Raw genomic sequence first — 13197 nt, 5'->3', positions numbered from 1 at the left:
GTAAAGTTTTAGTACATACAATACAGAGACAAAACGTCATACCAACTTCGTAGACTTGACGGAACTTACAGACTAGATAACAAAAGACTGTAACATATAATACAGAGACAAAACGTCATACCACCACAAGCAATTGTGGATCTTTACTGACGGTGCACTTTGGAATGTAGCAGATATGAATGAATATAACCCGAGTGTAGCTAATTACATATCTGCCACTTGGGTTATATTCATTCATATGAATGAATATAACGCCAGTGTAGCTCTTAGATTTTCCTTGAAATTCCAGAGCTCGCTAATTACATATCTACAACTGGGGTTGTATTCATTCATATGCAATTGATCGTTTTGATCAATCACTTCCTTATGTGCACCGTACTATCTTCTAGGAGGTTGTCAAGTGTTCTCGCCTTCGTAGTTGGTGTTTTGCGTATCTTTACATCTACAGCCATTCTGTACAAAATTTTCACAAAAAACATCACAAACAAACCTGAACAAAGCAAAACAAATCAACCCTCTGTTTTTTCAAAGCAAAACAAACAAACATAACAAAGCAGAACAAAAACAAAACAAATAAACTGAACAAAACAGAACAAAAACAGAACAAACAAACCTGAAAAACTGAAAGCAAAATACCCAAATCAACCCATTCACAAATAAGTGATTATCATCATCATACGGCATTCAGATTATCAAAAACTGATTATCAAAGAACTAATTATAAAAAACTGATTATCAAAAACTGATTCACAAATAACTGATTATCATCATCATCATCATGCGGCATTCAGATTATCATTATCAAAAACTGAAACCTAAATACCCAAATCAACCCTCTGTTTTTTCAAAAAAACATTCACAAAAAACTGATTATCATCATCATCATCATGCAGCATTCAGATTATCATTATCAAAAACTGAAACAAAATACCCAAATTAACCCTCTGTTTTTTACAAAAACATCACAAATATCAAAAATATATATAGATAAGATGATGATTCAAACCTCTGTTTTCAAGATGAAGATGGATGAAGATGATGAAGCTGGATGAAGATGATGAAGATCTGTGTTGACTGTTGAGAGTTGAGAGAGATATTTGGAGATTTTTGGAGAAGTGTGATAATGATAATGATCGGTGATGATGTTAGTCATTTCATACAACTTATAACAGTCAAGTTGCATTTTTGGAGAAGTGTGATGATGACAAGGAGATTAAACTAAAAAATAATTATCCATAAGAAATTAAACTAAATAATATTTAGTAGGAGGATTATATATAAATTACTTAGAAAAGATTAAACTAAAATAATACTTATCTATAAAACATGGTCTAATATAGTATAAATAGAACTAAAGACCAAAATTTAAATGATATATTATAATCTGATGTAAATCTGCTTATGTTACGGGTATTAAGGGATAAGGGTATTAAGGAATATTAAAGGATATTAAGGGATAAGGGTATTAAGGACATTTCATACATGTCTTTAACAAATCTAATCCATATTTGATAGAAGGGTTATAACGGGCCTACAAAATCTAATCCATTAGTAAGCTTAATTGGATCAAATATAAGGGGCTTTATTGAACTGTTTAATAACATTTGGTTATTTGAATTAGGTCAGGCTTTAATTATTAGATAATATAAAATTAGGTCATGCTTTCAGTTTAGACAAGAAATTTTGAGTTAGTTAGCTAATTTCTATATCAAACATGAACTAAATACAAACAATTTAAATGATGTATTATAATCTATTTGGATGGTTATTAAAACTACTCGTGTGGTCACACATACTGTCTTCAACATTACTTTATAAAGATATAGAAATAAAGATCAAAATTTAAATGATATATTATAATCTGTTTTTTAGTATTTGATTTCGATCATTACTAAACCTACCCATGTGGTTACACGGGTACTACACCTAGTAACTAATCTAAAAGAATAAGAAAATTATAAAAAAAAAACTATATAGTAGTCAACGATCTACGCTTGTACGATAAAAACCTCTAGATTAATAGATATTTACCTATCAAAGTGAATAATATTTTAATGTTTAATTCTATATTAGATAGGCGTTGGTTTAGCGGAGTAAAACCAATAATTGAAACAAAGGACTTGGAGAAGATGTGGGGAGTGAGGAACCTCACGAGTATAACGCATGCATAGACGTTTATGAGAATTCACATATCTTGTTCGAGCTCGAAAAAATGTGTCATTCCGAAATGTTTTGTTATTATTTAAAAAAATCAAATTAGTATTGGTCTCAATAAACCTAATGCCAAGTGAGTTATATTCTAAACCATAAAAAATGATTTGTAAATGGGCCTATATTGGAATTTGTATGTATTTACTATTTTAAAAAATAACATATATATCGGATTTTTTAAAAAACTGTATGCCTCTCGAAATTACGGGCCTTGTGCGTAGTTCCTTCCCGCGCACCATCAAAGCAGCCACTGAACGCATGGTTTTAGTGTAGTCTGTTTCTTAAGGCTAAAGGGTGTGGGATGGTGCCCACCTCTAATTGTTAGAGACTTATAATTGGTGGTCATCCTTGCCACCACAATCCACACCATAATACTCGTTAAGCCACTCACGAACGCATTTTTCACGCCTCCTTTAGGCTTTAGCTACCCGGTCGGTGTACCAGGCATTAACATGATGATGTAGAGAGGGGCGACAAGCCGAAAGCCCACACCATCCAACCTAAAGATTACAACTTCAATTTTGGAAAAGCTAAAATAATGGAGATACTCTCAAAGTGAGTATTATCCATTCATCTATCAGTCCAAAGCATCATTCTGATTTTTGCAACAACCCCAATCCATTTTCAAACGCTTTGCTTTCATTCTCTCATTCTCTGACATGTGCATGTTATTTCCACGTACCGGACAAAATGTGAACCGTTTCCTTCTTATTTTTTTATATTTATTTCTTGAACGCCAAAATTCCATATCGTGTTTTCCTATTTTCATGATTGGTTTGAAAAAGAAATGCGTGAATTCACACCGAACGTATATTTGGATAAAAGGTGAAACAAGTTTTCAATCAACGAACAAAGTCTTCAAAATACAAGCAATGTTGTCACAATCTAATTGGGCTGGGAATCGTTTTAATATCCAGTACGGTTAACTGTTTCTAAACCATCTCTTCTTTTTTAACGGCTTACTATTACTTCTTGTTTCACACCAATTATCCCAAGTTTTATACATGAGACCTCATATCTAATAGGCATGTGTATCTATGAAGTAGACCAGAAACATAAAGAGAGTTGCAACACGAGAACTTCTCTGTAGGGGCGGACCTACCTTGACGGGTGTGTGGGCGGGCGCACCCTTTGAAAAAAAAAAACTAGTCTATTTTTAGGAAAAAAATCCAATCGCACCCTTTGAAAATAAGATTGAACCCTTCATCCGCACCCTCAGAAAAAAAAAATCCTAAGTCCGCCACTGCTTCTATGGGATCACCCTTTTTAAACCGTCTTTGTTTTTTTTTTTTTTTTTTTCAAATCCACAATAAAAGATAAAGTTTATATTTTGTTTAAAACTAGTTATAGCATTTATTTTTTAAAGTATTTATTATGCTATAGGGTTTTGAAGCCTGTCCAACTAGTGTGCTATTAGGGTAAGGGTTGAGTTCAATTTACAAAACAAGTTAAGGTCTTGCTTACCTCAAGTTCAAGGGTTTGATTATCGTCAATAACGGATTTGATGTAATTTAAGCTGTTAAAAACTAGCTTGCTATTAAGATGACTTTTTATAACCGATTAAACATTGTTAAAATATCACTTAATTATTATTGGTTAGACGGATGGAATCTACTCAAGGTAATTTGGACGTTCCACTCATAAGTTAGGTGTGCCATTGAATAAGTAGTAGAAATTTAGCTCCCTTACGTGTGATTGTTGGGTCTGCTAATCCTTTTCATGATATACAACAACAACAACCATACCCAGTAAAATCCCACAAATAGCAAAGCTACTTATAGGGTCTGGGAAGGGTGGGATGTAGACAGATCTTGCCTCTATCCATAGGGATAGAGAGGCTGCTTTTCATGATATAAACGCCTTCAATTAGCATTAACTAAAGTTGAGAATATTTTTTTTTTGTCTATAGCTTGTGCTATATAATATACGCTTAGATAGGTAATTATCTTTTAGTCGAGAGTCTTGAAAACATGTTAAATTAAATAAGAATGAAATAATAACAAAGATAACAATAATACTAATAATATATCAATTAAAGTTGCATTGAAATGGTGATAATAAAAGTAAATAAAATACGTATTTAAGTTTTTAAAGTATAACATATCTAAATATGAAAACACTATGTAAACCAAAAGTTAATACTAATTACAAAGTTACAAGGTTAAATTAACTGATGAAAATCCAAGGATAAAAATATGATTACCTTATATGTCGATAGAATTAGACAATATATGTAAAACTAGTATGACATTAGATCAGAGGCGTACCTACATTTATTTTAAGGTGGGCGGGCGCACCCTTTGAAAAAATAAAATTTATTGTTAAATTCCTGGTAAAATCCTGACCGCACCCTTAGGAAAAAAATCTTATGAATTTGTAAAAAAATTACGTAAACACTGATTTAAAAAAAAAATACAACCTAATTAACTTTCCACTTAACTAATTAACTTTCACTTAACCCAATTAACTTTCTCTTAACCTTTAACCCAATAAACACACCATAACTCAAGCCCAACCCAATCTAATAATCTAATTTGAAGTAAAATATAATAACCCAACCCACCACAATTTCGGCCACCAAACTCACGAAAACAAGATCTCATCACTATTTTCGGGTATGGTTCGATTATTTTTTTTTTGTTTTCTTGTTTTATTTGGATTTTTAGGAGAAATACAATTGTTAAAAAAGTTTGAAATTTTAGTTGTTTTGTTGTTTTTTGAAACTTTAATTGGTTGATTTTGTTGTTTTAGTTAAAGTTTAGTGTGTTTAAATTGTTAGTTAGAAGGAATCAACAATTAAAACTAGGGCTTAATTTTAAAGTTGAAAATTATGAAGTTTGGTGATGATTGTTTAAGCGTTTAGTGTTGAAATTAGTTGTATATGTTATATAGAGAAAGGATTGCTTAGAAAAAGTATAGCTTTAAATGTTTTGATAGATTTCAAAAAATGAAAACCCGTAGAGCGACATTTTAAATATGTTTGTAACGATGTTTGACATGTTTTTGATAATTATATAAATTTTAGCTTGAGACCTGACCCGATACGACCCGATATGGACTAAATTTTTTATATACATAGGGGTCTAAAATCCTTAAAAATATTCCGTACCCCTATGTAAAATTTTCTAGATCCGCCACTGCATTAGAGGATAAAAATGTATTAACATATACCACCAGTCAATGAAATTAAAGTCCTTCATATTGAAGTCTATGGGGTTCCACTCTAAAACCAATTGGTGATAGAGGGAGTGACCCAAGATCTTATTAATACAACCGGAAGGTCTTATTCTTTCGATGTGGGATAGGGCTCCTCCAATACCCTCCCGCACGTGTAACCCGGTCTATCAAGAGGTGTACACGTGGCCTTAACCGGAGCTGACATAGAGCCGTGGCTCTGATACCATATTGAAGTCTATGGGGTTCCACTCTAAAACCAATTGGTGATAGAGGGAGTGACCCAAGATCTTATTAATACAACCGGAAGATCTTATTCTTTCGATGTGGGATAGGGCTCCTCCAATACTCCATCATAGCAAAATGATAAGACAAATTTGTTTAAAACACTGATTTGAAATTACATAACTATCGTTGAAGATAGAAAGTATTGATAATATAAATTAAGTGTCAACAACTCTTAAAATGTATATGTATGCGTTTATGTACATGTAACTCGTTTATATAAACGATAAAAATTATAGTTAATTATTAGGTGCATACGTGTGTGTATCAGCAAGTTGTTATGTGTTCCTTGATTTTAGTATCAAGTTGATCGATGGTAAAACTTTATTTGAGACAAGGGTTACTAGATTTTATCACCCTCAACTAGCTATTGGTTATTGACTGTTTTCACCCTCAACTATCATATTGATGCTCGTCACCCCCAACTTAACACTTAGTGTGTTCTGTCACCACGTCGTTAACTAATCACTAACTTTTGATCATGTTACTACACTTTTTGGGGTGTCATAAGGATCTTAGGAAGGTTTTAGGGATCTTAGAACACCCCTAAAAGTATAGTAACAAGATCAAAAGTTAGTGATCTGGTGACAGAACACACTAAGTGTTAAGTTGGGGGTGGCAGACGTCAAAGTAATAGTTGAGGGTGGCAGCGGCGAATGACCAGTAGTTAAGTGTGATAAAATCCAATAACTCTTTACATAACCTATTATAGGGCTTGGTTATATAAGAAACCCTATCTTTTTTAGAAAACTATGGAAACCCATTGTGAACCATTGATTACCTTTCATCTAACTTGATCAAAGGCTCTCATAATTTTGGTAAGAATTATATTTAAAAGAAATCTTATAATACATATTAGTAAAGGAGAAAGGGCATTTAAGGCATTCAAAATTCTGACTTTTCTCTTACACACATCAACTTTATTTCTCTTACACACATGTTATCTCTCTCTCCTCTCACCTCTCTCCTCTCTCTTCAATCAAGAACATGATGAACACCAAACACAAGTTTCTATCTTCAAGTTCAGATCTAAATCGTATGAAAGAAAAAATGTTTGAAGATTGTTGTTTTAGAAAGAGAACGACGGCAGGATGAAGGTTTTTAGAGAGATGAATTTTTTGTTTTAGAGAGAGAAACAACAATCTTCATCATGTTCATCTATAACACCAAGAACACACATACAAGTGTGTGAGAGAGAAGAAGTTTGAAGTACGAGTGTGTGTGTGTGTGAAGAAGGTTTGAAGACCCTTCTTCGTGTTCATCGGACGGGTATAGATCCGGTAAGTGTTCTTGAAATATCATTTCACACTTGATTTTTTGTTGAAATGGTTGTTAATATGTTTTTATGTGCTGAAAGTGTTTTAATAATGGTTAATGGGGTATCCATGGTTAATGTTCATGTATTTTAAATAAATCAAAAACTTTAAGATGAGATTTTGAACGAGTTTTTTTTGTTGGTTTGGTTGCTTGTTAGGGGCTTTTGATCTTAACAGTAGCTGTTCTTATGTTGGTTTGGGTTGCTTGTTTGGGTTTATGATCTGAACAGTAAGTGTTTTTTTTTTTTGGTTGCTTGATTCACAGACTCAGGCCCATAACATGTGTTAAGCCCCCTGTTAGAATCTTATATAACGTGTGTTAATTTATAGAAACAAACCCATAAAGATATTCAATTGACAAGCTCGATGGATTTAAATAAATCCAAAACTTTAGGATGAGATTTTGAACGAGTTTTTTTGTTGGTTTGGGGCTTTTGATCTTAACAATAATTGTTTTTTTTTTGTTGGGTTGCTTGATTTACAGAGACAGACCCATAACATGTGTTAAGCACATGTTAGAATGATATATAATGTGTGTTGATTTACAGAAACAGATCCATAAAAGATATTGAATTGACAAGCTGGATGGATGTAGGCGACGTTAATGCGGGGACATTGAATAAGTCACATCCTTTGGGAAAGATGTCTTCGTTCATTTGTAGCATGTGTTGGTGGTTCATGCTGTAACAGAACACCATGATGTAACGTGTAATAAGAAACGAGCCATTTATGGTAACACATGTACCGGTAATTTTGGAATATATAATATTGTATTCATGTATAAGCTAGTGGTTTACAAAACACCATGATGTGTATATACTGATCTAACATGTGTTACAATTTGTCTGTTCGGAACATGTAATTGCTTAACATGTGACAAGGGTGAAAACAGTCGACGGGGGCGATGAGTTTAATGGGGAGCTTAGTTAATATCGTAATCTTGTTGTAACCCCACTTGTATACATATGATAACATGTAAGCATCCATTATAACCCGACTTGTATTCATGTATATGAAAGTGGTTTGCAAAACACCATGATGTGCATATACTGATCGTAACACGTGAACAAGTTAACATGGAACATACAAGTTAATATCGTAACACCGTATACCTGAATAAAATGTGTTAAGCCTCTGTTATACCTGAATACATGAGTATAAGCTAGTGGTTTCCAAAACACCATGATGTGTATATACATACTGTAACATGTGTTAAAGTGACTGAAAATGTATAACGTGTGTTAAGACTTCCATAATGGATGAATAAACTACAATAGTAACTTAACAACAACAGAGTAAACATGATATAACGTGTGTTAAGCCTCTATTATAACATGTGTTAAGACTTCCAGAATGGATGCATAAACTTCAATAGTAACTGTAACAGTAGAGGTACAAATACGGGCGCCTCCACCATTATAATCTTGTTGTAACCCGACTTGTATTCATGTATATGAAAGTGGTTTGCAAAACACTATGATGTGCATATACTGATAGTAAAAACGTGTACAAGTTAATATGGAACATACAAGTTAATATCGTAACACCGTATACCTGGGATAAAATGTGTTAACCCTCTGTTATAATCTTGGTTTAACCTAACATGGTGTCATGTATAAGCTATTGGTTTCCAAAACACCATGATGTGTATATACATACTGTAACATGTGTTAAGCGACTGAAATGTATAACGTGTGTTAAGCATCTATTATAACGTGTGTAAAGACTTCCACAGTGGATGAATAAACTCCAATAGTAACTTAATAACAACAGAGTAAACCTGATATAACGTGTGTTAAGCCTCTATTATAACATGTGTTAAGACTTCTAGAATGGATGCATAAACTTCAATAGTAACTGTAACAGTAAAGGTACAAATACGGGCGCCTCCAACAGAAAATGTGTTAAGTCTATACCGTTTTAACATCGTGTACTAGAGAAAACAAGAAGAGTCTCACATTACATATTACTAGTAAACAAAAATACATAGCACTAATACGTGTTACATTGTACATGGGTTTCATGTCACATGTAACACATGCATGTCCTGAAGTTCAAACTATAACACGTGTTAGTTGTGTTGTGCTGTAACATAAACATGGTCATGATCCTTAAGCATCTGATCCACGTTTGACGAAACCAACGGTCCCGAGAATTGGATCTGGTTTCCCTTGTATCCATCACCATCCTAATAACAAAAAGATAAGATAACCGTTAAGTCGTTAACCACACATAACTATTAACACATTCATAGCCAGAAAATCTTTTTCTCAAACAACATCACAACTTTTTAGCTAAATTGCAATCTTTTTCTCAAATAAAATCACAACACAACCAAAAATCAGTTCATGTGCAAACCAAGCATAACTTTTTAACACAAAAATAAAAACCTGTAAATTACATTAGCAAGTAACCCCTTTTAAGAACCATTTTAACAAAAAAAAAAAAAAAATCATGTTTCATCTCTAAAACAACCATTACACAAAAACCTATTAACAACCAGGTTTTATGAATAATTTTTGATATTTTTTCGTCTTTTTTTTTTTTGAAAATTGTGAAAAGCAAGGAAACAAGATTAAATATTTCAGAGATTTAAACCTGGGTTGCCTAGAACACTTCTTTTTTTTCTTGATTAGTGGTTGACTTTGACTTGGAGGAGGATGAGCAAAGTATTTTGATGATTTGGATTATAACTGCTTCCATTTTCTTGACATATATTCTCATAGCAAGAATTAACAGTAGCTACATGAAGATTAGATGCAGAACTCAAATCATCTTCCAGAATCACATCGAAGGTTGGGAAACTACGGACCGGCGACATTAATTCTGAGGTTGGTGGATTTGTCTCCATGGATATTAATGGAGTTACTTGCTAATTTGGAGTAAAAGTGAAATGGGGTTTCTCTGATGAATGATGAAGAAGATATAAAGGAAAATATGAAAAAGAAATATGGGGGATGGTGAATGGTACGATTTGATGGGCAATTAATGAACATGTCAATTCATATTGGGGATAGTTCTTGGGGGTTAATGTAATTTACTAATATAACATTGATGTCAAAAGTAATAGAAAGGGATCTGTGCAACGTGGCAAAATGTAAGCCACATATATAGTTTGCTAAGTTTTCTAAAATAATGGGGTTTGTTACTAAGCATTATCCACCTATTATATGTACATGTTTAACTATATATTAATTCTTATTCTTAACTTGATACAACTATCACTTCCAAACTACTTGTAGTCTTGTACCCATGACTCTATGCACAAGTACAATGCTTGAATCTTGTTGCATCTCCATGAGTTTAAGATTCGAATTGGGATCCCTTCAATATTGAAGGAGCAGTGTGATTACAAACCCAAACAAATGACTTATGTTATTTTCATTATGTAAAATATTTATACGGACCTTTGTAACTTAGTTTGTAAACCTATGAAGTTTTCTACCTATTCACAACCAATTCGTTTAAAGCGTGCTAATGATCTTTAAGATCTATATTTCTCAATTCTCATGATCTAGTATATTTTTGTACGGACGACAATATATTACAAAATGTTTTATTATTAACAATTGGCGAAGCTTGACCTATTAAATAGGGGGCGAAAGATTTTTTTAGAAAGTAGAGGAGCCAAACTCAATACATATACAACTTTCAAAGTTTTTCAGTAAAATTTACACTACAAAACGAAAAAACAGAAAGACTGGAACACCCCGGCTCACACCAACCTCCGCACATGTTAACAATTATCTTGAAACCAAGTTGTTTTAAAAATAATGAAAAACACTAAAAAAGTAATAAACTACCAAAATACATTTACAAAATTTGGCATTACATATGAGAAACAAGAATATTAGGAATCACTATTTACTTCTTCTAGAACAAATATACTTTTATGAAGAAAAAAAAATACAAAGCATTTTAGTTGAAAAAAATATATAAAATTAGCCAACTTGATTTATGAAACTTATAATAAACTTATTTCATCTCCAAGCTTCTATAATCCAACACACCATTTTTCAAACCTAAAAAATCATAACCCATGCTTTTAACACTTGTACCATTCAAACTAATAGTACAACTACAACTGCACTCCTTACTATTTTGTATCCCCAAACTACACGCAAAACATATTATTCCACCACCGCCGGTCATGAACGCCGGCCGACGATACTCAACGGCATGCACGACGTCGTTTTGGTTATGATGATGAGGTGGCCCAATTCTCAGCTCCAAATTCAAATCCGGACACCGTTGTTGTTGTTGTTCTTGATTTTCCGGCACCGGCAAGATGGTTTTTATTTCGTAATCTTTTATAATATTGTTTTGTATTTTAATATCTTGTTGTTCGTGTTTGATGAGGTGGTGCGGTGGGGATGGAGTGGTGGGTGTTGAGAATGAGATGGTGGTGGTGGTTGGAATGATGTCGTGTGGGGTGGTGGCATTGTGGTGGTTTGTGGTGGTTGGGATGGTGGTTGTTTGGTGGTTGTTGGGATCGGTTAGTGGCCGGTGGGTTGCGGGATCGATTCCCCGGTTTAGAAGTTTTCTTCGGATATGAGTGTTCCAGTAGTTCTTGATCTCGTTATCGGTTCGCCCCGGTAATCTTCCGGCGATTAATGACCACCTGAAAATTAGTAAAATAATAATTAAGAATTTGAAGAAGTTTATTAAACTATGGGAGAAATATAATGATAAATAAACTTAAGAATTTGAAGAAATTAAGAAAGTAATCGGAAAAGTTTGAAGAAACTAATCTTGAGAGAAACTAAAAGATAAAAAGGAAATGAGAATTTTAAATTTTAAAGAAACTAATAAAACAAAATAACAATTTGAAGGAATTTATCTTGGGAGAAATTAAATATGAAAATAAAAATTAAGAATTTGTAGAAATTAAATAATGTTAGGAAAAATTAAAAGATAAAATAAAAACTAAGAAAAAAGTTCAGTAAAATTATAGTTAAGATATTAACAAAACAAAAATTAAGAATTTAATATAATTAGTAAAATAAGAATTAATAATTTTACAGGAAATAAAATTAAAGGGATATAATTGTATTAAGAAATTAATTAAATACAAAAATCAAGAATTTATCAAAATAAAACTTAATAATTTGAAGAATTTAATAAAATTTAGTACATCAAAATAAAAGTTAATAATTAAAAAAAATATTGGGAGAAATTAAAAGATGAGAATTTCAATTTCAAGAAACCAATAAAATGAAAATTAAGAATTTAAATAAATGTTCGGAAAAATTAGAATAAAAAGGTGAATTAATTATAAGTGACCTACTTGTTACCAAGGAGGCTATGGAGTTTGATGATGAGTTCATCTTCTTCTTCAGAGAAGTTGCCACGTTTGAGATCAGGGCGGAGGTAGTTGATCCACCGGAGCCGGCAGCTTTTGCCGCAGCGTAGGAGTCCGGCGGCTTTGGGTAGTGACCGCCAGCAACCTTCACCATGAGCTCTTATATAAGCAATAAGCCGATCATCTTCTTCTTTAGTCCATGCTCCTTTGTTTGTGTGTGATTTTTCACAACATGGAGACCTTCCCATCTTTATTATTTACCTCAATTCTTTGTTTCTGCTTTATAATTCTCACTTCTTTAGAGAGAGAGAGAGAAGCCGGCTGTTTTGTTGATGTGTGGGATTTGATAAGCTTTTGACTATATAGAGGTTGTGCGTGTGTATATATACACATATATTTGTATATAGAGGGGAGAGAGAGAGTGTGAGGGAGAGAGATATAATTGCTTCTAGATGCGAGTTGGTAAGACAGGTTTGAGGGAGTGGCTGGTGGGCTTGTTTTTATGATGATATTGCCATATCAATATATCATATTAATGTTATAAAAAAATAAAATTGAAAAAAAAAGCTAGTTAGTGATGGTGGTTGTAGTTATCTATGGAATATAACATATGCACAATAAAAAATGTTCCAAAATAATGTATGTGGCTCCTAGGGGTTGTTTTCCTGGGTGTTGCCGGAAGGGGAAATTAAGAGGTGTTCAAAGGTTTGAGAAGAAGGGAAAAGGCTTAATTTTTTAGTTTGAATTAAAGAAAAAACAATATAGTTATATAACATATAGAGATGACTATACGGGATAAGAGTATCATGTATCTAGATACATACGCTAAGTTTGTTAGAAAAAAACGTTACGTGTAATCATACCTACGTTCATGATGTAGTCTTAGTTTAAGTTTCTACGTTTACGCAA

At 32.8% G+C, this 13197-nt stretch overlaps 1 protein-coding gene across 1 annotated transcript; it reads right to left on the bottom strand.

Annotated features, from left to right (window-relative positions):
* Positions 1-10778: 10778 nt before the first annotated feature.
* LOC110911574 (myb-related protein 308) lies at positions 10779-12732 on the bottom strand. The gene is made up of 2 exons (XM_022156199.2): positions 12274-12732; positions 10779-11607 (listed from the first exon to the last, which is right to left on the bottom strand). The coding sequence occupies exons 1-2, from the start codon at positions 12534-12536 to the stop codon at positions 10962-10964; spliced, it is 909 nt and encodes a 302-aa protein (XP_022011891.1). The 5' UTR covers positions 12537-12732; the 3' UTR covers positions 10779-10961.
* Positions 12733-13197: the final 465 nt, after the last annotated feature.

This window comes from Helianthus annuus, chromosome 15 (assembly GCF_002127325.2).
Source record: "Helianthus annuus cultivar XRQ/B chromosome 15, HanXRQr2.0-SUNRISE, whole genome shotgun sequence".
Lineage (NCBI taxonomy): Eukaryota > Viridiplantae > Streptophyta > Magnoliopsida > Asterales > Asteraceae > Helianthus > Helianthus annuus.
This window is presented reverse-complemented; position numbering and strand designations above follow the sequence as displayed.